The sequence below is a fragment of the Coccidioides immitis genome (genome assembly GCF_000149335.2).
Source record: "Coccidioides immitis RS genomic scaffold supercont3.6, whole genome shotgun sequence".
NCBI lineage: Eukaryota > Fungi > Ascomycota > Eurotiomycetes > Onygenales > Onygenaceae > Coccidioides > Coccidioides immitis.
In genome coordinates, this window is record NW_004504312.1 from 678,489 (window position 1) to 699,306 (window position 20,818).

Here is a 20,818-nt window from a genome sequence, read left to right on the forward strand (position 1 = left end):
AATGAATGGTGTGTAAAACGTATTGATGCACTTGTATCTATTGAATACATCTCTGCCCTTAAAATGTTGGGACTTGGTATGTATGTGCTAAACACCTTCCGTATCTCTGACCGGATAGAAAGGATTAAAAAGTATGTACTGGCCCGCCGGATATGAGGGAGTAACAAATGTGATAGGATCAAGGCGAATGGCAGGCATGTCCAGACAACGCCACTTGCGGCCGGAGGAAAATAAAATAAAATAAAATAATCCACGCCCATATATGCACTTGTGCGAAGAAAAGGTGGGAGAACACATGGCAGAAAAATAAAAAATAAAAATAAAAATAAAAAAAGGGGAATAGCGAGAAAGGTAAACGTCACCAGGTAAACGACTCCTCGACAAAGTCAATCACTACACCCTTTCCGATCCTCCCTCTCACAGAGGCACGCACCTCATCCGCAAACGAGCCTGGTCCGCAGACAGACACCACAGTGGCGCCAACCCTCGACTCCATAGCCTCATCAAGCACGATATTGGGCCGGCACCGACCGGGAAACATCTGCAACGTCGTGCTGGGGCTAGTAATTTCGCGGGTGCTCTTGGGCTTGCTGATGAATAATTTCGTGATCAGAATGTCTCTTCTGTTTGGCTGGTGGAGGATCGAGTCCATGAACCCGCGGACCCAGGAGAGATGTTCCGTCGTGCGAACGCCCCACACCAGGTATATCTTTCGGGTGGCCACGGTGCCTGCCTCGGCGGCTTCCAGCAGGTGCTTGACCTGTAGGAGGTGGTGGGTTATTCCGGCGCCGCCGGAGAATAGGACGACAGTGCCGTAGCTGCCAAAGGAGGAGGAAGGGCGAGAATTGTAAGGTCCTTCGATGAAGCCGCTGGTTTCGAGGGTGAGATTGGGCGAGGCGAGTGCTGCGTTATAAAGCTTGCGCGTCATACCGGTGCGAGCGGCCATGATCAGAGTGACGCGTGTAGGTCGAAATTTGGAGCCGTTGAGCTCTTCGTCGAATTCTTTGATCTGGCTGGATTTGAAGTCAGCAGCGGAGGAGCTTGCTAATGTCTTCTCAGAAAGGGCGGAGTCGGAATCGGAATCGGAGCGCTCGTCTTTCTCAACCCAGGCTACGGAAAAAGGGTGAGACATCCAGTAAGAAATGCGCGGGAGGTAGGCATAGACGTGGCTACCGGGTTCGATACGGGCATTGTTAGGCAGGAAGAAAGTGACTCGGGTTGCTTCTCCCGGCAATGCTTTGGCGACGACTCTAGTCAAACCACGGCGGCGCGACACGTTGAGATAGATGAGGCGGATAAATCTGGCGCATCGGTCAAGTATCCAAACACCAATGATGAAGCGCATCCAAGGTACTTGGGGAAGCTTGTCGAGATCCAGGTGGAGATAGAGCCCAAGCATTGCCACCAGGGCTCCGACTTGATGAAGATGGAGAAACGTCTCGTAGAAAGCATGTCGCAGCGGAGAAGGCGAGTCAACGAAGAGAAACGCGAGCGCCACGGTAGACACCAAGCCCCACGTATAGAATGAATCTTCCCTGAGACCTCTCCACATGCTGTCCCAGCCAGTTGCATCGACCGCATTGATGGCCCAGGCAAGCGTGTGAGCGATAGCCTCCAAAGCAACGACGCGGCCGATCCATCGATGAAGAAGATTGTACGTATCGAAACTGACGCGAAGAAGAGGAATCAAGGGGTTATTTCTGCCTGCCAAGATGAACAAGGGTATCATATTAAGCACAGCTAGGTTACCGGTTCTGCCTCTGACTTCCGCAACCAGCGCAGCTTTTTTGTTCACACTGTAGTCAAGAATAATGCAGTAGGCCAGCTGACTTCCGATGTAGAGAGTGAGCAATATCGTATGGAACCGCGAAGGGAGCGTCCCGACGTTGACCGCCGTGGATAGCTGGAACTCTCGGTTATGTCTCTTCCTCCCCAACGGAGCATATAAGATGTGCTTCTTGATATTTGGCCATATCTGTGATTCTTCTATTCCCCAGAATCTTTGTTGTCTCGGGGGAGTGACGGAGGAGAGAACTCGGCGGAGGTATGAGTGACCCAGCTGCGCTATCCTCGCGAAGAGGACGAGCACTGCAACACCTCCAATAGAGACGCATAGTATCTGGGTAAGAAGGTGGTCGAAACGAACGTTTACGCCCGTTAACCCTCTTGTGTAATCGGAGATATATGTTGTGTTGGTGCCATGGGGCGCTGAATCCATTGCAAATGGAGGAGTCGCGAAGAATCCCGCCGGGTCTTCGAAGTAGCCGAAGCGAACGTGGACAAACAAACAGACAAGCTGAGGCAAAGAGAGTGTAAGAGTTCAACACAATTGTCGCAGCAGAGAGAGATGCTGTAGGAGCGTGTAGCTTTTAGTGGTAAGGAAAGGACTGGGGAAAGGCGGGCGTAGAATGGTCAAAGGATGGAGAAATGAATGACAAAGAAGAACGAGTAAACAGGGAGTGTTTGCAGGGTGAAGACCGGGCTAACTTCCACGATATTCCTTTGAATGGGTGTATGTCAAGACAGAGAGAGAGAGTGTGTGTGTATGTGTGTGTGTGTGTGAAAATGGGCGTTGTCTCGGGAAGATTCCTGCAAGATGGTTGATATCAGGAGCAAAAAGCCACAGCAATCTCAGGCTCGCCACACAATGTCAGAATGAAAGACGCGCGATCAGATGCCTGGGCAATCCAGTTCACATTAGCAACAAAATCGAAAGCCTGGAGGGTGAATATCAGCCTGGTGTGCTCCGTACTCACCTCGTCGCTGCATAATAGTGAGAGACAAAAAGGTGACCAGCACAAGTATAAAGGATGTCAAGGTCAGGAAGTAAAAGCTGAGCCTGGCTACAAGAGCAGAGTCATGAAGAAAAGAACAGATATCAGGTTAAAATCCTCTTTTTGGCATCGTTTTCTTGATTGATTGAATGATTGACCTCTATTGATACCGGCGCCGGCGCTGCAATTGGTGAAATGATTGACAGGAAATCCACGTGGATACGACAGACTTTTTGGACCAGAGCCAAAGGATATACTCCGTATATTCTCAAGAACTGTACAGAGATAAAGAGAGAAACAAAATCCAAAGGTGACAGGAGAAGCTGAAGAGCGGCCGTGCAAGAGAGATGATAGGAGTCGACACAACCAAGCGAACCGTTTCCCCTCCGCTAAAATTTTAGTCCCCCTATCCGGGGCGGAGGAACGATATGACTCCGTATTTAAAAAAGGATGGAACGCTGATTCCGAAAAGCAAAAAAAAAAAAAAAAGTCAGATATGGTAGGCAGATCAGGGCACGATCCGCTTGCAGGTGTCCACCAGGAGGCAAAACCGGGAGGTAAGCAACTCGGCATATTATCCAGAACTCGGGCAAAGTTCAGGATCAAAGGAGAGAGGGAAAAAAAACTCAGAGGGGAGCTTTCGCCCCCCAGTCTCCTGCCCTGGCATTGGTAACCCTAATCATCCGAAGCATGTGGCCCTTTGAGTCTTGACTCTTGGAAGCGGTGACATGGCGACATGGGCCTCCACGACCGGACAGCCAGAGGAAAAGACTGACCGGGCGGTTCGAGAAAGCGCACCAAGTGGACTGGCGCATATTAAACTCCGCCAATCTGACATCGCAGACCGGCCCATCGAGCTCAAAGCCGTGACGGCCGGCACTCTCGCCATCACCCTCTGCTCCGCCGAAACATGCGGGCCAAGGAAACGAGAGCCGGACTTGAAACAGCGGGCCAGGCGCACCCGCTTGCTCATTGGCCGTGCGTGAGTTTGGCCACTGTCAGGGCGCAAGGGTCGAGAACCAATTGATTGGCCACTGTGCGATCGAAAACTCTTTCGCAGCCTGAAGAATCTGAAGCGTTCTCTCGACATGTTTCTGCTTTCGGCTGGTGGGCGGAAGTGCTGACGGTTGTCAAAAGACAAAAGTTGGATCGACAGATAGCAAGATGAAGGTCACCGCACTTCTGAATCTCTGACAATTGAGAGAAGATTCCCTGAAGAATGTCGGTTTCAAGTTGCCACAGCTCTAACTAACTCTTTTGCTCAAGCAGAACGGATGGCCCCCGATGTCCCTTGCTCCGCGTATCCCCACCGCCCAGGCGCCTGGAACAGGGCATCAAAAAAAAAAAGATGAATGACGCGAGAAATTCCCGACTGGCGACTAGACTTGAAAAAGGGCCTTCGTGACATCACTTAAGTTACAACTGCTCCTCCGCAGAATGCTGCCAATCGACAGTAGTTTCACACATGAGTTGAAACCGAACACTACAATCTCTTCCTGAAAACGATATCCCACTGGTCCACGTAGTTAACAACCGGCAGTTAAGCCGAGCGAAAGACAATTTCCTCCAGGTGTCCTCCTTCACTGACCCTCCTCATTGCCTGACAATCACAGACAGGCCGGAAATGATCACCGGCCCATCCATCCACCGTCGACACAGATAATCTCCCCGGAGACATACGCACTGGCTTCGCTGGCAAGAAACACAACCACGCCCTTGAAATCCTCAGGTTTACCCCACCTCCCGGCCGGTATGCGGGCCATAATCCCATCGTTGCGCGCCGCATCGTTGATAAGAGCCGTGTTCATCTCCGTGTCGATGTATCCCGGTGCGATTGCGTTGACCGAGATCCCCCGAGATGCCCACTCGTTTGAGAGCGCTTTGGTCAACTGCGCCACTCCGCCCTTGGACGCGGCATACGCGGTGACGGTGATTCCCCCTTGGAATGAGAGCAGGGATGCGACGTTGATGATGGCCCCTCGTCGATCGGACTGGAACGTCGATGCATCACGAGATAAGAGATATGCCCCAAACTCCCGGCAAAGGGTGAACACCGAGGTCAGGTTTACCTGGAGAACCTGTTTTTTTTTGGTTCGTTTCACAGATCCAGCATCAGTAAGTCTTGTACGTGTTGGGGTGGACCGGAACTCCTTCAGACACCAAAAAAAGGAAAAATAAAAAAAATAAAAAAGAAATGAAACTAAAAATAAAAAGGGAGGGGAAGAGTATAGATACCTCATCCCAATCCCCATCCGGGAACTTCTCAGCTGGGTGCCTTCGCTGGATTCCCGCACAGTTCAGCAGAATGTCCACATGTTGACCGCATTTCACAATCGACGGTATCACTTGGGCCACCGCCTCTCGATCGGACAGCTCGGCAACATGGATGGTGACCTTTCTTCCGGTCTTCTGTACTATCGCATCGCGAGTCGTAGTGTTGCTTTCATCCCTCTGACATCCATCAGAAAAGCCCCAATCCAAGAAAGAATAACAAATCCAAGGAACAAATGTTATAAAGTAGTAGATACATATACACACACACACACAATAAGAAACAAAAACGATACTAACGACATACTGACTTGGACAAGGATGATATCGGCTCCCGCTTCAGCTAACGCTTGGGCCATCGCCTGCCCAATTCCGCGGGTGCCGCCTGTCACAAGGGCTGTTTTGCCCTGCAGGGAAAAGAGAGATAGCACCGGCGAGGACGTCATGATCTGATCCCGAGACCGGGTTGGGTTTCGTAGTGTAGGGCGGAAAGTCGATTACAACAACCTTTTTTTTTGATTCATACGCTGGGTGCACCGGGGATTTTGGGGATAAAACGGAACCTACGTCTAACAAAGAAAAATTAGGCTTTTCGCATTCCTCAAGCTCTCTTCCCTCTTTCTGCGAAAACGTTTTTTTGTTCCTCTCGAAGATCTCTCGGGGTCCCGGTACGTGCGTAGAACAACAGGTTCTCCCGTGCGTTGGACACAGCGAAGACATGCTTGCAAGGTTCTTCCCAGCAGCTTGTTCGTCCGCGGGATGCCCTTCACTGGTCCAAGCAGGGAGAAGATGTCTCACAGCCCGGTCATCCAAGAGTAACCTTTCCAGACAAACACACACCACGACGACGACAATTCATCCATTGCCATTTCTCCCCCCATCGCACAAGGAAAACAAATCATATATGCAATACTACAGTTCGCGGCGAGCTTTCATACTCGTCAAATGAGCAAAAGAGCAGTTCATATCGAAACCCAGGATACAACTGTATCATTTAATCTCGCTTCGCCCGCCCGGAAATTTCCTCTACAAGCTTGGAGTGAGAGGCTCAGCCCCTTTTGACGAGACATCCAACTGCACATATATATATATATCTACATACATAAATGACTACGAGGAGGACAATCAAGCAAAGAGCAGCGACAAGGTTTCTCCATCCCAACGACTTCTGGTTTTAGCGTCGGTTATTGACCCAGAGCATCGGCTTCGATACTCAAAAAGAGCCTGCCCACAAAATGCCGGTGGAGAATTCTGGCCTTTTTTAGCTCATCGACTTGCTCTGGATTGGGGGAAAACCTTATGGTTCATGTACGAAGTCGTGATATACTGTATGTTCTTCTCGGAATTACCCCGGCGGGTTGGGTTGGGGTGGGGTTGGAATTCAAGCAGCGCAAGAGTCTAGATCTGATTAACTAACAAGATTTATTATCTGTTTGGTTCCTTTGTCGGTATACCATGTTTCGGGTGGAAAGCGAAAAGAGTAGTCCATTTACCTTACTTTTGGAAAGTGACGGGGTTTATTGAGGTGTCCGCATCAGAGGAGTCAACAGACTCTCCGTTGACATGCTGGGGTCTCGAGGAGAGCGTGGATGATGCATCTGCTGAAGGATTTGCAAGACAGATACCCAAAAAAAAGGCATATGGTCGTGTGATGCAGCTCAACCTCAACAGCAGATCATCCTCAATCGCTAATAATTGACTATGGATGAGTTTGTCAGCCAAGGAGGGGAGAGAGAAAGAAGTTTCAGACGCTGAGCATAGCCATCAGGGAAAAATTTTTGGGGTGGTGGCTCTTCAATAGGTATTGATGTGGCCCTACGCACGCCAGAACGCAAGATGTCGAGCCGAGCAGCAGCAAACGGTCCGGGGATGGAATGTGACAGGCCTTCCAATTCGCCGATCCACCGTTTTTTTCTGACCTAAAGTCTGAAGGGGGACCTGAGCGTGTCTAGAGTTCAGATGGAGTATGCTGATCTGCCCGCCCTACGAGAGAGTCGACCGTCTATCTCGTCTCATCATTTCCAAATGAGGAGAGCGATCTCGCAAGCCACGGATTCCGCGGTGTTTGCGTCGTCCACCGTAGGCGTTCTCCAACACTTGGTTTCCCGCCGTCCGTCCCGAACCGCAACAACAAGGAGCAGTTTGATTGCTGCTCGTCCGTCGAGCAGGACGGGAGAAAACGGACGGCACAGCTCGGTGGTGGAGGGGTGTAGCCAATGGGCGCGGGGATTGGGACTCGGGCTGAGAACCAGACGTTTTTCCTTTTCTTTTCTTTTCTTTTCTTTTTTCTTTTTTTCCTTTTTTCTTTCTCCTGCTTGTTTGCCAGACCTTACCACCACCCGGGCCTCCAACCACCGCCAAGACAGTAAAAGAAAGGCCCAGCAGCCTCCACGTTCGTCTCGCCCAGCGGAGCAACCGCACGCAGGATGCGCCGGATGTTCGGACAGGACGGAGTGTTTCGCACGCCGCAAGGTAGTTGTAAACACACGACATCATACATCATGTACAGAGTGCATGCATACATCCTTCATTCTGCAGTCCTTTTTTTTTTTTTTTTTTTTTTTTTTTTAACTTTCCCTTCTCTCTGTTTGCTCTGTAGATGTGGCAGAGCAGGCTTGTTTGAGAGTTTTTTTTTTTTTCTTTTCGCGCTTGACGGAATGCCGCAGACAAGACCCACCACCAAAGCAGAGTGGTAGATGGCGTTGAAAGAGCGCCGCATAGATGAATTAGTATAGAGTCATGAAACCAAACACTCAACGGGCAAGATCTTAAAAAAAAAAAAAAAAAAGAGAGAGAGAGAGAGAGACAGAGAGAATGAGAATGGGACCAAAAGCGATCGATCTGTCAAAACGTTTGTCTGTAGTGAACTAGCTCGGGCTACAAAATTTGGTCCTGTCAAGGTAAAAAAGTCTGGTAAAAAAAAACAAAAATGAAAAAAGGAAAAAAAAGAAAAAAAAAGGAAAAAAAAATTAAAGACACAGCCGATCATAATAGCCTGGGCAGACGAGTCAAACTAAATTCTCTTAACGCTGCATGTCGAATCAAAGGATTGTCCGGATGAGCACGGCGAGTCACACGCTCGCGATTCGACAAACGGGAGAGCCGCGGGGTCGCACAGGAGGCGCGGGAGGTTCAGGTCGCCTCTGGCCGAATTGAAATCCACCCTGGCCTGCGAGGTGTTCAGGGTTTGTGGAGGGAGAGGGAGAGAGAGAGACACACACAGAGAGAGAGCGAGAGATGGAGAGAGAGGCGTATCCCCGAGCAGAGATCCCCGTGTCGTATTGAGCCTGCGGGCGGCCGTTTCTGAGCGGTGCGGCAGCGTTTGAGAGACGAACCGGCTTGTCTGTTCCCAGCGAGCTGCTGTCGTCGTCTCGTCAATCAACGGCCTAAACTAGTTAACTAAAACTAAATTAACTACTGCGGAAACTCGAGAGGCGAAACAAAGCCAACAGCGCAAGTCGACCTGCCGGAGCTAAAATTGTGGGGGAAAATCAGCTCGTCGTCTTCATGACATGCAGCAGCAGCAGCAGCAGCATACAAGACTCTCTCTCATATCAATCTCTCTCTCTCTCCATCCCACCCATCATTCTTCTTCTTTCTTCTTCTTCTTCTTCTTCTTCTTCTTCTTCTTCTTCTTCTTCTTCTTCTTCTTCTTCTTCTTCTTCTTCTTCTTGTTTTTTCTTTTTTTTCTTTTTAAGATCTTGCTCGCCGACTATCATAGCGTTTGAACTTTTTTACTTTTTTTCTCTCTTCCTCCTCCGCATGCCGTTGGGTGGTCTTGTCTGCCGCCTCCCGAGATTCCATCTTCTCCGTTGGTGGTGGCACGACCTGACGCTGCACCTCGCACTGGTCAACCAACTCACGAGCTGGGAGTTTTGACTGCCGGTGCTCGTGCTGGTACTGGTACTGCTGCTGCTGCCTCCCTCCACCACCACCACCACCCCTGCACGGCTGCTCTTCTGCCAATGCTGATCTCCCTGCTCTCGCTTCCTCTGCCATTATTAGCTCCCAGTGCAACCAGGGCGAAGAGCGACGGGGAGGAGAATGCGGGAGCTCGCACTCGTCGATGAGCCGTGTCCTGCTCCGCTGGATGGGTACTAGCAGCTTCTTGTCAGGAATATTCTCTCAAAAAGATAACTAGTTATTCTTCCTGAACATATTTTCCCCGGCATCTCATTGACTAGTTCGTTATTCCACTTCCCGCTTAACCTGCCACCGCTAAACTATCACCACCACCACCACCACCACCACCACCCGTCGTCCGTCCGTCCGTCCAACAACCATGGCCTCAGCGGAGCGAAATGGCGGACTCTTGAAAACTCTCGTCGCGGAACCGAAACGCAAGAGTAACACACAGCATACCATGAAGCGAGTCTCGAGAGCCTGTCTCCATTGCCGCCAGCGCAAGTCTCGATGCGACTTGTAAGTTTGAACAGCCGCTTGGCCTTAGTTCTTTCGTCCTCTCTCTCCCTTTCTTTGTCTTTCTTCTACTTCTTTATTCTACTACTTCTCTACTTCTTCTACTTCTTCTACTTCTTCTACTTCTTCTTTATTCTACTTCTTCTACTTCTTGTACTTCTTCTTTATTCTACTACTACTCCTCCTCCTACGACTACTACTTCTACTTCTACTTCTACTTCTACTTTTTCTTCTTCTTCTTCTTCTTCTACTACTAATACTATTAATTCTACTACGTCTGCTTCTTCTACTTCTACTTACTACTTAATTGTCTCTTCGCCCTGTCGGTCTTTGCGTCGTTGTATTGTGCAGCCCCCCAACCTTAGCGCCGTATTGGCTACTTGCTTTTGGTCCGTTGGATCTAGCTCTGACGGCAATTGATAACAGGGATAGCAGCGGCAATCCCGGCAGCCCGCCTTGCCAACGGTGTATTCGCGACAGTCGCGACTGTGTCCTGGGGAGCTCCAATCGAGGCGGCCGCCGCATCCGCAAAAAGCCCCTCGAGGTCAAGGTGGACTCCGCTGCCGCTACTGCTACTGCTACTGCTACTGCTACTGCTCCTACTGCCACTACTGCCACTACCTCGACCTCCACCACCACCACTAATACCACCGCCGCCGCTGCTCCCTTCACCACTAATTCTAATGCTCCTCATGCCGTTGCCGTCTCTCGCACTAAATCCTTACACCTCAATGCAGCGGCAATCCCCATCACCGCCGGCCCCCATCCATTCCCTCCGCAGTACCCATTACACCCTTCCATGACCTCCGAGTCACCCACTGTCGATTCCATTCATATGAAAGACGACGACGACGACGACGACGACCTAGTTCCTATCGCCGAGAGTTCATTCAGTCACGGCGTTCTCCAAAATCCTTCGGATGCCTGGCAGTGTCTCACCAACGTAGCTCAGGACGACGACGGAAGCTTCTACAAATCTACCAGCCCTTACAACTCCGAATCTCGTAGATCTATACAGGGTAACGGCCCCGACAACGGCATGGCACAGGCCCGGGACTCCCCGCCCAGCATTGAATCCTATCGCCTCGTTAAAAATGGCTCCATGACCGGCGATCAGGTCTGGGACCTGGTCGTCCACTACGCTGAAAACTTCCACCCTTATCTACCCCTGGTGCCCCGGAAATTCTTTGATCGTAAAAACTTGGGCCACTTCGCCAAAGAAGAAAGGCACCTTCTCACCGCCATACTCACGATTGCCTCCAAGAATAGAATCCAGGAGCCTCATATACACGAAGTATGCTCTGGCTACATGCACGAACTGATATCAGGTGTCGCGGCCGGCGCGCCGTGCGAGGTCGAAGCCGTCGAGGCCTTGCTCCTTATTGCGGAGTGGGAACCCCCTGGACTCCAACCGCGGATCAAGACGATCGGACGAGGTGAAGAGAACCGTGCGGCTTGGATGCATGTGGGACTGGCCTTGCGGTCGGGATACTTCCTGGGCCTCGAAAGGACCTCGTTCCGGACCGATAGCGGCGGGGATCTACAGGCTATTCACCGCAGGAGGCTCGCGTGGGCAAGCTGCTATGTATCCGATCGACTGATATCCGTCCGAATCGGACGAGCCTTCTGGTCCCGTGGTCCTGGCCCGATGACGGGGCTTGTGAGCGATGATTTCCCCTCGCTGCAGCCCCTTACCGCCGGAGACGAAGACTATTCGAAGATTTTTCAAGCCACTCTCGACCTCACGCAGTTGTACGGCAATGTACACGATGTTCTCTACTCCGGCATGCGGACCAGCAGCCAGATGATGCTTATGGGCGATTATGTAAAATACGTGGATGACTTCCGCATAGCTATAGATCGTTGGCACGATCGATGGGGTAACATCAGCTGTCAGTCTCTTCCCCCCTCCCTCTCTAACTGTCTTGCACCCACCTTTGAGAGATAGTTACGCGTGCTCACACTTGGAAATTCTACAGGTTCTCCTGAGATCAAAGTCACCCTGCAGATGCAGAGCGTCTATCTCAGTCTGTACACAAATGCCTTTGCTTTCCAGGCAGCTATCTCACAGACCCTCTCATCCAAGCCAAAATGCACTGCTCGAATGCAGAGAGAATATCTGCGTGCCACCTTCAGTGACGTAGCATCCATGCAGGACTCTAGATTCATATACTCCTCAGTGCGATCGGCAAAGGAGTATCTGAGGATCCTGAATACTTCCGTCAACCCCGAGAGACACCTGCGTTACCTTCCGCTAAGATATTATCTGTAAGTGCCATCCACTCCAACGTTCAAAAAGACGGTGAGTTGCTGATAACACAACGCGCAAGATATGGCACGTACGCGGCAGTCTTCTTATACAAGGTAAGGCCCTTTAGCTCTGTATGGCCAGTGCTTTTACTGACACGGCCGTCCATAGGCGCATTCGTTTGGGGTGATCAGTCGGGGAGAACAATTTGAGATACGAGAAATGATCAGAGAAACAATGAACCGATTACGACGAGCCAGCGCCGGCCCCGACAAGACCGGCACCCGGTACGCGCTTCTTCTAGAACGCCTATGGTTTAAACAGTCTTTGAGTACACCAGATCTCGGCCCTAGGCGCAACACCGACATGTCGGTCCGAGCCTCGACGAATGGTTCCACTGAGACGACGGCAACGCAGGTCAGCCCTACAAACGACTTCTCGTGGCTAGACCTGGAAGCTGTCGGGGACTTTGTGTTGGGAAATCCTATTGCCGGCGGTAATATCATCGATCTCTCTGCGTACGTACACGACCCGCACGCTGCGTATACCAACGGAACGCCGTGCCCTATCTGGTCAGTTGACCCGAATGGAAACCTATTGTTCTGAGCGTTTCCCCAACGATCGGGTTGCTATTTGTCATGAAACAACGAAGCCAAAAACTATATTAAGCAATGGCCAGCCATCAAATCGAACACGCAAAGTCCTCATCATTTCCCCCACCGTTTTTGTAGCTCTAGCCTGACGGCGCCGGCGCTAGCTTTCTCCCCCACGGCCGGAATGCGGGAAAGCTCTTTACCCGGCTGCACTGGCGGCCTTTGGCGGGGGAAAGCCTTCCCGGCCCCCCCGCCACATGTTTCTCTCCACGCCTGCTGTAGAAGAACCACCGCCCATCCTCACTCCGGACTGCCTTGTCTACGCTTTAAGCTCCCTGGAGTTCCTGAGTTCAACGATGGCTGGAACGAACGAGATTGCTGGGCGTCTTGCCCTGATAACCGGAGCGTCGTCGGGGTCAGTGAGTCTTGTTCCAAACCCATCGATATGGCGCCACGCCAGAAACTTTCGGACCATTGACGTTCGCTCTTCGGTACGGATGTAGCATCGGTGCAGCCTGCGCGCGCAGCCTTGCTTCTCGAGGCGTCCATCTTGCCCTGACTTACTCCAAGAACGCCGATGGGATGAACGCCGTGTTCGATGACGTCGCAACGCGAGTTACGGGTCCACAGCAGCGCGTATCGATCCACCAGGTGGACGTCGCGGATGCTGGGCAGATCGATCGGCTGTTCGAGGAGCTTGTCAAGGAACACGGGCAAACGCCAGACATCTTAGTCTCGAACGCGGGATACGGAAAGCGGATACCGCAGATCTGGGACATCTCGCTGGAAGAGTTCGATTATACGATCAACGTGAACCTTAGAGCTTCGTTTCTGCTCGTCAAGGGCGTGGTGGAACGCATGAAGGCTCAGCGGTGGGGGAGGATTGTCTTTATATCTTCGATCGCGGCGTATGGCGGAGGGATAAATGGAGCTCGTAGGTTTTCTTTCTTTCTTTTTCTTTTTTTGTATTTATTCCTCCCACATCCTTGCTAGCAATAGCTGTTCTGGTTTGCAAGCTCTGATGTTTTTTTCTTTCTCTTTCTTTTGTTTCCGCTCAGACTACGCGGCATCTAAAGGGGGCATGACGGGAATGATGAAAAATCTCGCGACACGTCTTGCTGAATTTAATATCTCCGTGAACGACGTTGCACCCGCGATGATCGGTGAGACGGGGATGATACCCGGGGCCCATGTGATCCCCGAAGTTGCGGCCGGAATACCTCTGGGGAGGCTGGGAACGGTAGAAGAGGTTGCAACCGCCGTGGAGATGTGTGTTACGACGGGATATATGACCGGCCAGAGTATTATGCTGTCTGGGGGGTTGAAGGGGTTTTGAGAATGGCACGGAGTGATTTCGGTTTGGAGAGATTTCGGCAATTGAATGATTTGCCTTTCAGTTAATTTTGTTTTTATAAAAAAAAACAGAAAAGCCACCTTTTAGCATTTTAACTACGCATCTGGGTGTGGTGTAGGGCAGGCAGCAGGTGGCAGGCGATCTTAACTATGGAGTGCATTAGAATATATGATATATGATATGATATATATTAATTAATGATAATGGATACCGTTTATTCTCGTTTCAACTCTTTAATTTGTATCAGCCTTGAGAGACACCACAGGCATTTTCTCTCTTCAGTTTTCGACACCGTGGGAAATCCTCATCACCTCTTTTCCCCCATAACAACGACTTTGACAACCGTATTTCCCTCGTCATCCACCCCATTCCCCGCCAACCGAAACGCCTTCTGCCCGCCCTCATTCCCAAACTCGACCGTATGCGTGACTATCCTCTCCGTCACACCGTCCAATTTCCCAGACGCCATCAGCCGCACCGCTTCGGGATAACACCTGCCGTCGTACCGCAGCACGCCGATCAAATCGATCTCCCGCAGCGCAGCGAAGGAGAGCGGGAGTGTGGGGAGGCGCGGACCGCCCATGCCCACGAGGACCACGGCGCCGCCGGGAGACGACGCGTGGATGGCGGCGCGGATGCACGACGGAGAGCCCGTGCAGTCGTAGACGCGGGTGAAGCCGTGCGGGAGGGTGAATTTGGCGGCGAGCTCTGCGGCGATGGATTTTGCATAGTCGTCGTCCGCTTCCGGGGTGCAGGAGGAGGGCGCCTGTTTGGCGAGGAGATGATGCGGGGTGATGTTGGTGTATGGCAGGGTGGAGGCGATCTGGAGTCTCTTTGTGTTGATGTCTGCGACGACGATGGCGGTGAAGGGCTGGCTTGCGGCGAGGACGCAGGCGAGGAGGAGGCCTATTGCGCCGGCGCCAAATATTAGAGCCGTCACGTCCCGCTGGGGGATCTGGGCGATGGCGGAAATGTCCAGCTTTGAGCGGTTCACCGCGTGGATGCAGACCGCGAGGGGCTCGATGAGGGCAGCCTGGACGTCGGAGATCGTGGGCGGCAGCTTATGGCAAAGCATCGCCGGATGGTTGGTGATGTCCATCAACGTGCCGTCCAGATGCGGGAATACGGCCGCAGAGCTCCTGAATCGCATCGAGCTGCAAAGGTTGTATCTGTCCTGGAGACACAGCGTGCATTTGCGACAAGGGATGCCGACCTCGAGAGCAACGCGGTCGCCTGCTTGCAGCGTTGTCACATCTGCGCCTAGCGCGGTGACCGTGCCGGCCGATTCATGACCAAGGCATAGCGGAGCCCGCACGACGAAGTCTCCGTTGCGGCCCTGGTAGAAGTAGTGGAGGTCCGAGCCGCAGAGGCCGGTGGCACGGATGGCTATCTGGACCTCTCCTGCGGCGGGGTAAGGTGTCTCTCGCGTTTCCTGGTTTGTCTCTATCGTTAGCTGAGATGTCTCCCGGCTGCTGGACGTGCGCTGGTGTGCTACATACAAGGCGTAAATCCTCGGGCCCGTGGAGCACAAGCGCCCTTGACGGCCTCGATGATCCAGTCATGATCATTATACTGTCGTGCAGAGGCAGATGCTAATAGGCGATGAACTTTTCTTTCTTATATTTCCTTTTTTCTTTTTTTTTTTTTTTTGTTTTCTGGGGGGGCTTTTTTGTCAGGCAGATCAGGCCGTGGGCCAGAGGCCTGAGGACAGCCAGCTCGACGGCATTATTTGCTCACATTGCACGAGAGTCTGTATCTCACTCCATGCGACAACGCGCGCATCCCGATCCGGGACCATAGGGTCAAAAGTGACAATGAGCTCCCGTGCGCGGCGATATTGCTGCTCCCAATGCGGCCAGCAGACCTTCAGCTCGGCTCCCACGGAATAATGAAAGACACTTTCGGCATTTTTGGCGACATTTGAGTTCAAACAACAAACTTTCGGGGGCTTTTTTTTGGTCAACCGCTGACAGTCTTCCTACTCCGTCAGCACCATTTTCCGACGCTAAAACAGGCTCCATCGGCGAGGGATGGTCAGGCTGCTTAGCGACTGGCCATTAATGTGTGAGGTCCAAGGATCTCAGCTCGCTCGGCTCGGCTCTCCCCCAACAGCCCATGATTCCGTACGGGGGGGGAAACAATGTTTCTTGTACTCCGTACTTTGCGTGAAGTCTGGAGTGCGGACTCCATATAGAGTTCCCCAAATCCCCAATGATCATCCCCGAAAGCTTTTTCAATTGCCGCCCAAAGCTTGGGGAGAACATCATCAGGTGGCAACGCAATCAAGCAGTAACCCAGGGTTCGAGAATCGGGGGAAACACGGGCGAGCCAGAACGGAGGGAGAAATAATAGACTCTTCCCACTCCACTCTCTCGCGCCGGGGGGGGGGGGGGGGGGGGGGGGCTTCTCTGGGAGCAGCCAGAATGAAAGAAGAGATTGGGGGATCCCCTTCAATCCCATCCCAATTTAGCTATCAAGCCAACCATCCCGTTTCTTGGAGACTTGCAGGTGCTTCATTCTTTTTTTTCTTTTCTTTTTTTTGGTTTCGTCTCTTTTTCTTCTTTGTCGAGCCCTGCCACGCCTACTTTGTCGCCGTATTTATTCTTCTGCGTTGTCAGTCTCTGCCTTGAAGCGTCTTATGAGCAGCCGGACCCTCCTCGCTCCCCTTTGTACCGTCTCTCGAGGCCAGCTCAGGACGCCGTCAAATAGTGTCATGAGCTAGCGCACGGATTGCTGGTTGCCCTACTGCATTTACGGAAAGGCTGAGAGGCAAAGGAGGAAAGCGACTGTTGATCAATCGCGTTGTGACTTTCTGGTTACAAAAATAAAGAAGCTCCGTGCACGGCCAGGCTTTATTATTTTGTTGACCCTCTTCACTTTTTATTTTTTTTTTTTTTTTATTAATTTTTTATTATTTTTCCCTTTCTCATTTTGGGTTTTAATATTTCTTTTTAAATACAAACTGGGCGCCCCTTTGAAGCGACTCACATTGCCGACCTGATTTGGCCAGGGTTCTGCCGTTGAAAGCGATATATATATATATATTAATCTTTGCTGCTTCGCCGTCTTCAAGACTGATTTCTTGGAGCAAGTTCATTTCTGCTTTCTGTTACTGGTTGGAGCTTCTTTATCAAAAGCTCACCAAGGATTTTATCTGGCTTTGTCTGCCGGTCAGTCTCTTGGGTGGCGTCAGCGCTTTTCAGTGAAGAGGGGGCAAAAAAAAGGAAAAATAAAAGGCTGCTGTTTTAGCTACTCTCAGTTCAACACTCGCCTCTTGCTATTATCATGCTTGCCATGCATTCCCGTGCTGCGCTGCTGATCGGGGACATTACCCATTGCAGGAAGGAATGGGAATCACTCTCCTCTCTTGTGACATTGAAGGTACGTCGGGGGATGATGATGACCGATATGACCCTCCTAATGCCCTTCGTCGAAACCCCGCTTGTTTTTCTGCTCGCGCTATACGCAGCTCTCTGTGGTACAGACACATTCGCGCGTTCTTTGGACCACACGTTCCAGTTCCAGCTGTGATACAGAACTCGGAATCCGAGGAAAGGGTGACATTTCTCGTGAATCCTCCCCGAAAAGTGGCTATCCGTGTTGGAATCGGGACCAGTCCTTGATTGGATCCTGCGATGGCCTTTAGAGATCGGCGGATGGGCACCCAACCTTCGACCCAGTCACTGGCCTTGGATAGTACTTGCGCTCTTTCTCCTTGCGTCACATTCATGAACAGCCGATGGGATGGTTAGAAGGAGAAAAGCTGACCTTGCTGGCAGGAATATCCCTCTGGGACACGGGAAGAATTCATGAGAAACTGTAAAAATGGCGCATACGACGACGTTGTGGCCATTTATCGATCGAATGTTTCCACTAAAGTAGGTCGTCCACGAAGATGGTTCCAAATGATTCGCAGGACCCATACATTCCCAAGTGGCCCGAGATGACCTCAGTCGCTACGCTCTGTGGTTAACGTTAAGCATGGTTACAGGTAACCGGGCCGTTTGATGAAGAAATGCTCTCTGTCCTCCCAAACTCTTTGAAGTTTATCTGTCATAATGGCGCCGGATACGATAACATTGACGTCGACGCTTGTACAGAAAAAGGTTTGTTTTGGACCTCCGATGTTGTGCTGTGCCATTTCACCCGGTACAATGAGTTTCAAAAATGTCGTTGCTCACCCAACCCCTCTTGGCTAGAAATTTTGGTGTCGAGCACACCGATTGCTGTCAACAATGCCACTGCGGACATTACTATGTTTTTGATGATCGGCGCACTTAGGCAAGCGTATATTTCGATATCTTCAATTAGAAATGGTCAAGCTCTGTCTCCTAGAGATGTTAAGCTTCATGCTCACTATGGTGTAGGCCAATGGTTTGGAAAAACAACGCTTGGGCACGATCCGAGAGGGAGAACTCTTGGTATTTTAGGGATGGGGGGTATTGGGAGGGTAGGCTGCCACATGAAGGCCGGTGAAATTTGCGAAAGCTAACGCAATTTTCCAGGAAGTAGCCCGCAGAGCCAGAGTATTCGGAATGAATATCATATACCATAACCGCCGCCGACTCCCACGGGAATTAGAAGGAGATGCAACATATGTCTCTTTCGATGATTTGCTCTGCAAATCAGATGTTTTGAGTCTCAATCTATCACTGAACGCCTCCACGCGGCATATCATTTCTGGTCCTGAGTTCGAGAAAATGAAAGATGGTGTAGTGATTATCAACACAGCCAGAGGGGCTCTGATTAACGAAAAGGCTCTTGTTGACGCTTTGAATTCCGGAAAGGTAAAAGCCTCTCGCCCTTATGGGAGGCAAAACTTTGTGGTTGCTGATCTTTGCGCTAGGTTTTCTCCGCCGGCCTAGATGTTTTTGAGAATGAGCCGTCTGTTGAACCAGGTTTGCTCAACAACCCAAGGGTCATGTTACTTCCGCACATCGGGACCACCACTCTCGAAACCCAAAGGGAAATGGAACTCCTCGTTCTCGAGAATCTAAGGTCCTGTCTTGAAAAGGGCACATTGGTCACGTTGGTGCCAGAGCAACGAGATGCTTTGCATCAAGTTAATGGACTTGAGAATGGGCATGTGGAGCGAAATGGGCATCTGAATGGATGGAATGGAGTTCATGTATAGGGTGAGAAGGTCATGGGACGGTGGTAAGCGTAATCAGGGTTTATGGCTTTAAATGTGTATTCCATATAGCGTATATATATGTGGTTACATAGGTAGATTTGCCAGTGAATATCAACCGCGTCTCTTGACAGAATCAAGTGCTTGTCGTTTCGTCGTGGCGGGTTCTCAGTCCAGCTGCAGCGGCTTGGCGTCATCGTTCCCTGGGAGTGAATGTTCAGGTTGCGGACGTCCGCGTGTTCTTCGGCGTAAGTGGATCGGAGCCAGCGCATCCTGCTCCAGGACAGGACAAGAGTCTTTTCAAATTCAAGCCGGAGTCGTCGCCGTCGAATCGCCCGTCGCTGGCGTTTTGAGGTGGTGAGGTCGATTTAGGGCAAGCCAGGTAAGGTTTGCGTAGGGACGGCACCAAACCCAGACGGGACTAGCGTTAGGGCTTCCTCACCTCGCCGCCCGACTCGCTTACCCACAAGCTCATCACCACAGCGAAAAAGGGCACACCTCGACTGACTTGGAGATCAATCAACCGAGCATCAGGGACCATCTCATATACACGACAACCCGCTCAAGATGGTGAGTGTTCAACCCGCCTCGACTACATCGCCCGATAGACGGTTTTCCCTTGGAAATCGGCCTCCGTTTGGCCCCCCGAAACCCCCGAAGCGAGCTAACATTTACGTCTTCTTTCTGCTCTTTAGGTCCGTTACGCCGCCCAATCGATCCCGAGTGCGAAGAGCGCACGATCTCGAGGATCCTACTTGCGCGTTAGCTTCAAGAACACCCGCGAGACGGCTCAGGCGATCAATGGATTGAAGTTGCAGCGGGCGGTTGCCTTTTTGGAGAATGTCATTGGACACAAGGAGGCTGTTCCCATGAGAAGATACGCCGGTAGCACTGGACGATGCGCTCAGGGTGAGTTCACCTTTGGTGTTTCTTGTGTTTGATCGTGTGAAGATCGCTGCGAAACCTTCAACGAGGAGAACGGATTGTGTATCACAGACCAAGCGTCACGGTTGATGGACTGAAGGATCAAAAGAGCCGGGAAATCAATTAAAAAAAAAAAAAAAATTAATGTCGTACTCGTTTTCGATTCTGCGATGGCTGCGGGGAATGTTGGGAGCCGGGGAAAATTGGATAAATTGAATCTGGGGTTGTCACAGTCGCAAAACGCGAAAGCTAACACGTTGCCTTCTCTACGCTATAGGCAAGCAATTCGGTGTTTCCAAGGCTCGCTGGCCCGTCAAGTCCGCCCAGTTCCTCCTCGGTCTCCTCAAGAACGCTGAGGCCAATGCCGATACCAAGGGTCTGGATACCGGCAACCTCATCGTTAAGCACATCCAGGTCAACCAGGCTCCCAAGCAGCGGAGACGTACCTACCGTGCCCACGGCCGTGTATGTTGCCCTTTTATATTTCGATAACTTGAGGTTACAGTCAATCGCATCGGGCACCGCTAATAGATTCTTGTCATCTAGATTAACCCCTACATGTCCAGCCCCTGCCACATTGAGATGATCTTGACCGAAGGAGAAGAAGTTGTCCAGAAGGCCCCAACTGTTGTTGAACGGGAAGGATCCAGACTCACATCCAGACAGCGGGGATCTCGTGTGCGTCAGGCTATTACCGCAGCATAAATCAAATTTCAAATCTTTTTTTAAACACAAAACAAACAAATACGACTCCCGTTGAGGTGGACTAAAAGGGAAATGAAGTAAAGGCGCGAAATGAGCTGTGGGCGTTTCTCGCTTCGTTTTCTATTTTATCCTGATATCTCAATACATGACTGTTTGTAATGCGGCGCGTCTTAGGTCTTCATAAATCTGATGGTCCATGGGTCAGCTTCCTCTTTTCTTCAAATGCATATCTGTTCATTAGTTTCCATGCTTAATGACCATTTACCCGCCTCGAGCTTCGAGGGTCCACGAAAAATAGGTCCAAAAAGCCCACGTCCATTTTGAAATACACCTGGACAGTTCGCGCGAATTTCTTCCAAAGGAATACTTCGAATGTTGTTAGGCTTGGGCTGGTAAGGA

At 51.1% G+C, this 20,818-nt stretch overlaps 9 protein-coding genes across 9 annotated transcripts; 4 read left to right on the forward strand and 5 right to left on the reverse strand.

Moving 5' to 3' along the window:
* Positions 1 to 4: 4 nt before the first annotated feature.
* Positions 5 to 3,157, reverse strand: CIMG_03186 (metalloreductase). The gene has a single exon (XM_001243744.2). It carries the CDS (start codon positions 2,216 to 2,218, stop codon positions 359 to 361), a length of 1,860 nt encoding a protein of 619 aa, XP_001243745.1. The 5' UTR covers positions 2,219 to 3,157; the 3' UTR covers positions 5 to 358.
* A 753-nt stretch (positions 3,158 to 3,910) lies between these two features.
* CIMG_03188 (2-deoxy-D-gluconate 3-dehydrogenase) lies at positions 3,911 to 5,591 on the reverse strand. The gene is made up of 3 exons (XM_001243746.2): positions 5,357 to 5,591; positions 5,010 to 5,225; positions 3,911 to 4,852 (listed from the first exon to the last, which is right to left on the reverse strand). Exons 1-3 carry the CDS (start codon positions 5,489 to 5,491, stop codon positions 4,403 to 4,405), a joined length of 801 nt encoding a protein of 266 aa, XP_001243747.1. The 5' UTR covers positions 5,492 to 5,591; the 3' UTR covers positions 3,911 to 4,402.
* Positions 5,592 to 7,028: 1,437 nt separating this feature from the next.
* On the reverse strand, positions 7,029 to 7,541 carry CIMG_13687 (uncharacterized protein; the record flags this gene model as incomplete). Its single annotated transcript, XM_004446260.1, has 1 exon — positions 7,029 to 7,541. One exon carries the CDS (start codon positions 7,539 to 7,541, stop codon positions 7,029 to 7,031), a length of 513 nt encoding a protein of 170 aa, XP_004446317.1.
* A 1,087-nt stretch (positions 7,542 to 8,628) lies between these two features.
* Positions 8,629 to 9,044, reverse strand: CIMG_03189 (uncharacterized protein; the record flags this gene model as incomplete). The annotated part of the gene is made up of 2 exons (XM_001243747.2): positions 8,629 to 8,757; positions 8,784 to 9,044. 2 exons carry the CDS (start codon positions 9,042 to 9,044, stop codon positions 8,629 to 8,631), a joined length of 390 nt encoding a protein of 129 aa, XP_001243748.2.
* A 283-nt stretch (positions 9,045 to 9,327) lies between these two features.
* On the forward strand, positions 9,328 to 12,404 carry CIMG_03190 (C6 transcription factor; the record flags this gene model as incomplete). Its single annotated transcript, XM_001243748.2, has 5 exons — positions 9,328 to 9,467; positions 9,891 to 11,356; positions 11,444 to 11,732; positions 11,795 to 11,828; positions 11,884 to 12,404. 5 exons carry the CDS (start codon positions 9,328 to 9,330, stop codon positions 12,316 to 12,318), a joined length of 2,364 nt encoding a protein of 787 aa, XP_001243749.1. The 3' UTR covers positions 12,319 to 12,404.
* Positions 12,405 to 12,495: 91 nt separating this feature from the next.
* CIMG_03191 (3-ketoacyl-acyl carrier protein reductase) lies at positions 12,496 to 13,857 on the forward strand. The gene is made up of 3 exons (XM_001243749.2): positions 12,496 to 12,720; positions 12,809 to 13,239; positions 13,364 to 13,857. The coding sequence occupies exons 1-3, from the start codon at positions 12,563 to 12,565 to the stop codon at positions 13,639 to 13,641; spliced, it is 867 nt and encodes a 288-aa protein (XP_001243750.2). The 5' UTR covers positions 12,496 to 12,562; the 3' UTR covers positions 13,642 to 13,857.
* CIMG_03192 (zinc-dependent alcohol dehydrogenase) lies at positions 13,798 to 15,221 on the reverse strand (the record flags this gene model as incomplete). The annotated part of the gene is made up of 2 exons (XM_001243750.2): positions 13,798 to 15,091; positions 15,159 to 15,221. 2 exons carry the CDS (start codon positions 15,219 to 15,221, stop codon positions 13,967 to 13,969), a joined length of 1,188 nt encoding a protein of 395 aa, XP_001243751.1. The 3' UTR covers positions 13,798 to 13,966.
* A 1,723-nt stretch (positions 15,222 to 16,944) lies between these two features.
* CIMG_03193 (hydroxyisocaproate dehydrogenase) lies at positions 16,945 to 18,848 on the forward strand (the record flags this gene model as incomplete). The annotated part of the gene is made up of 7 exons (XM_001243751.2): positions 16,945 to 17,040; positions 17,439 to 17,537; positions 17,651 to 17,765; positions 17,859 to 17,975; positions 18,027 to 18,109; positions 18,165 to 18,446; positions 18,506 to 18,848. 7 exons carry the CDS (start codon positions 16,945 to 16,947, stop codon positions 18,791 to 18,793), a joined length of 1,080 nt encoding a protein of 359 aa, XP_001243752.2. The 3' UTR covers positions 18,794 to 18,848.
* Positions 18,849 to 19,285: 437 nt separating this feature from the next.
* Positions 19,286 to 20,668, forward strand: CIMG_03194 (60S ribosomal protein L17). Its single transcript, XM_001243752.2, has 4 exons — positions 19,286 to 19,360; positions 19,486 to 19,699; positions 19,992 to 20,179; positions 20,261 to 20,668. The coding sequence occupies exons 1-4, from the start codon at positions 19,358 to 19,360 to the stop codon at positions 20,417 to 20,419; spliced, it is 564 nt and encodes a 187-aa protein (XP_001243753.1). The 5' UTR covers positions 19,286 to 19,357; the 3' UTR covers positions 20,420 to 20,668.
* Positions 20,669 to 20,818: the final 150 nt, after the last annotated feature.

Coding starts and splice junctions, on each gene's coding strand:
- CIMG_03186 (XM_001243744.2), bottom strand. CDS start 2,218: ATGGATTCAGCGCCCCATGGCACCAACACAACATATATCTCCGATTAC.
- CIMG_03188 (XM_001243746.2), bottom strand. CDS start 5,491: ATGACGTCCTCGCCGGTGCTATCTCTCTTTTCCCTGCAGGGCAAAACA. Junction 5,226..5,356: donor CCGATATCATCCTTGTCCAA/GTCAGTATGTCG, acceptor GATGGATGTCAG/AGGGATGAAAGCAACACTAC. Junction 4,853..5,009: donor CGGATGGGGATTGGGATGAG/GTATCTATACTC, acceptor AAAAAAAAACAG/GTTCTCCAGGTAAACCTGAC.
- CIMG_03191 (XM_001243749.2), top strand. CDS start 12,563: ATGTTTCTCTCCACGCCTGCTGTAGAAGAACCACCGCCCATCCTCACT. Junction 12,721..12,808: donor ATAACCGGAGCGTCGTCGGG/GTCAGTGAGTCT, acceptor GTACGGATGTAG/CATCGGTGCAGCCTGCGCGC. Junction 13,240..13,363: donor CGGAGGGATAAATGGAGCTC/GTAGGTTTTCTT, acceptor GTTTCCGCTCAG/ACTACGCGGCATCTAAAGGG.
- CIMG_03194 (XM_001243752.2), top strand. Junction 19,700..19,991: donor CACTGGACGATGCGCTCAGG/GTGAGTTCACCT, acceptor TCTACGCTATAG/GCAAGCAATTCGGTGTTTCC. Junction 20,180..20,260: donor CCTACCGTGCCCACGGCCGT/GTATGTTGCCCT, acceptor CTTGTCATCTAG/ATTAACCCCTACATGTCCAG.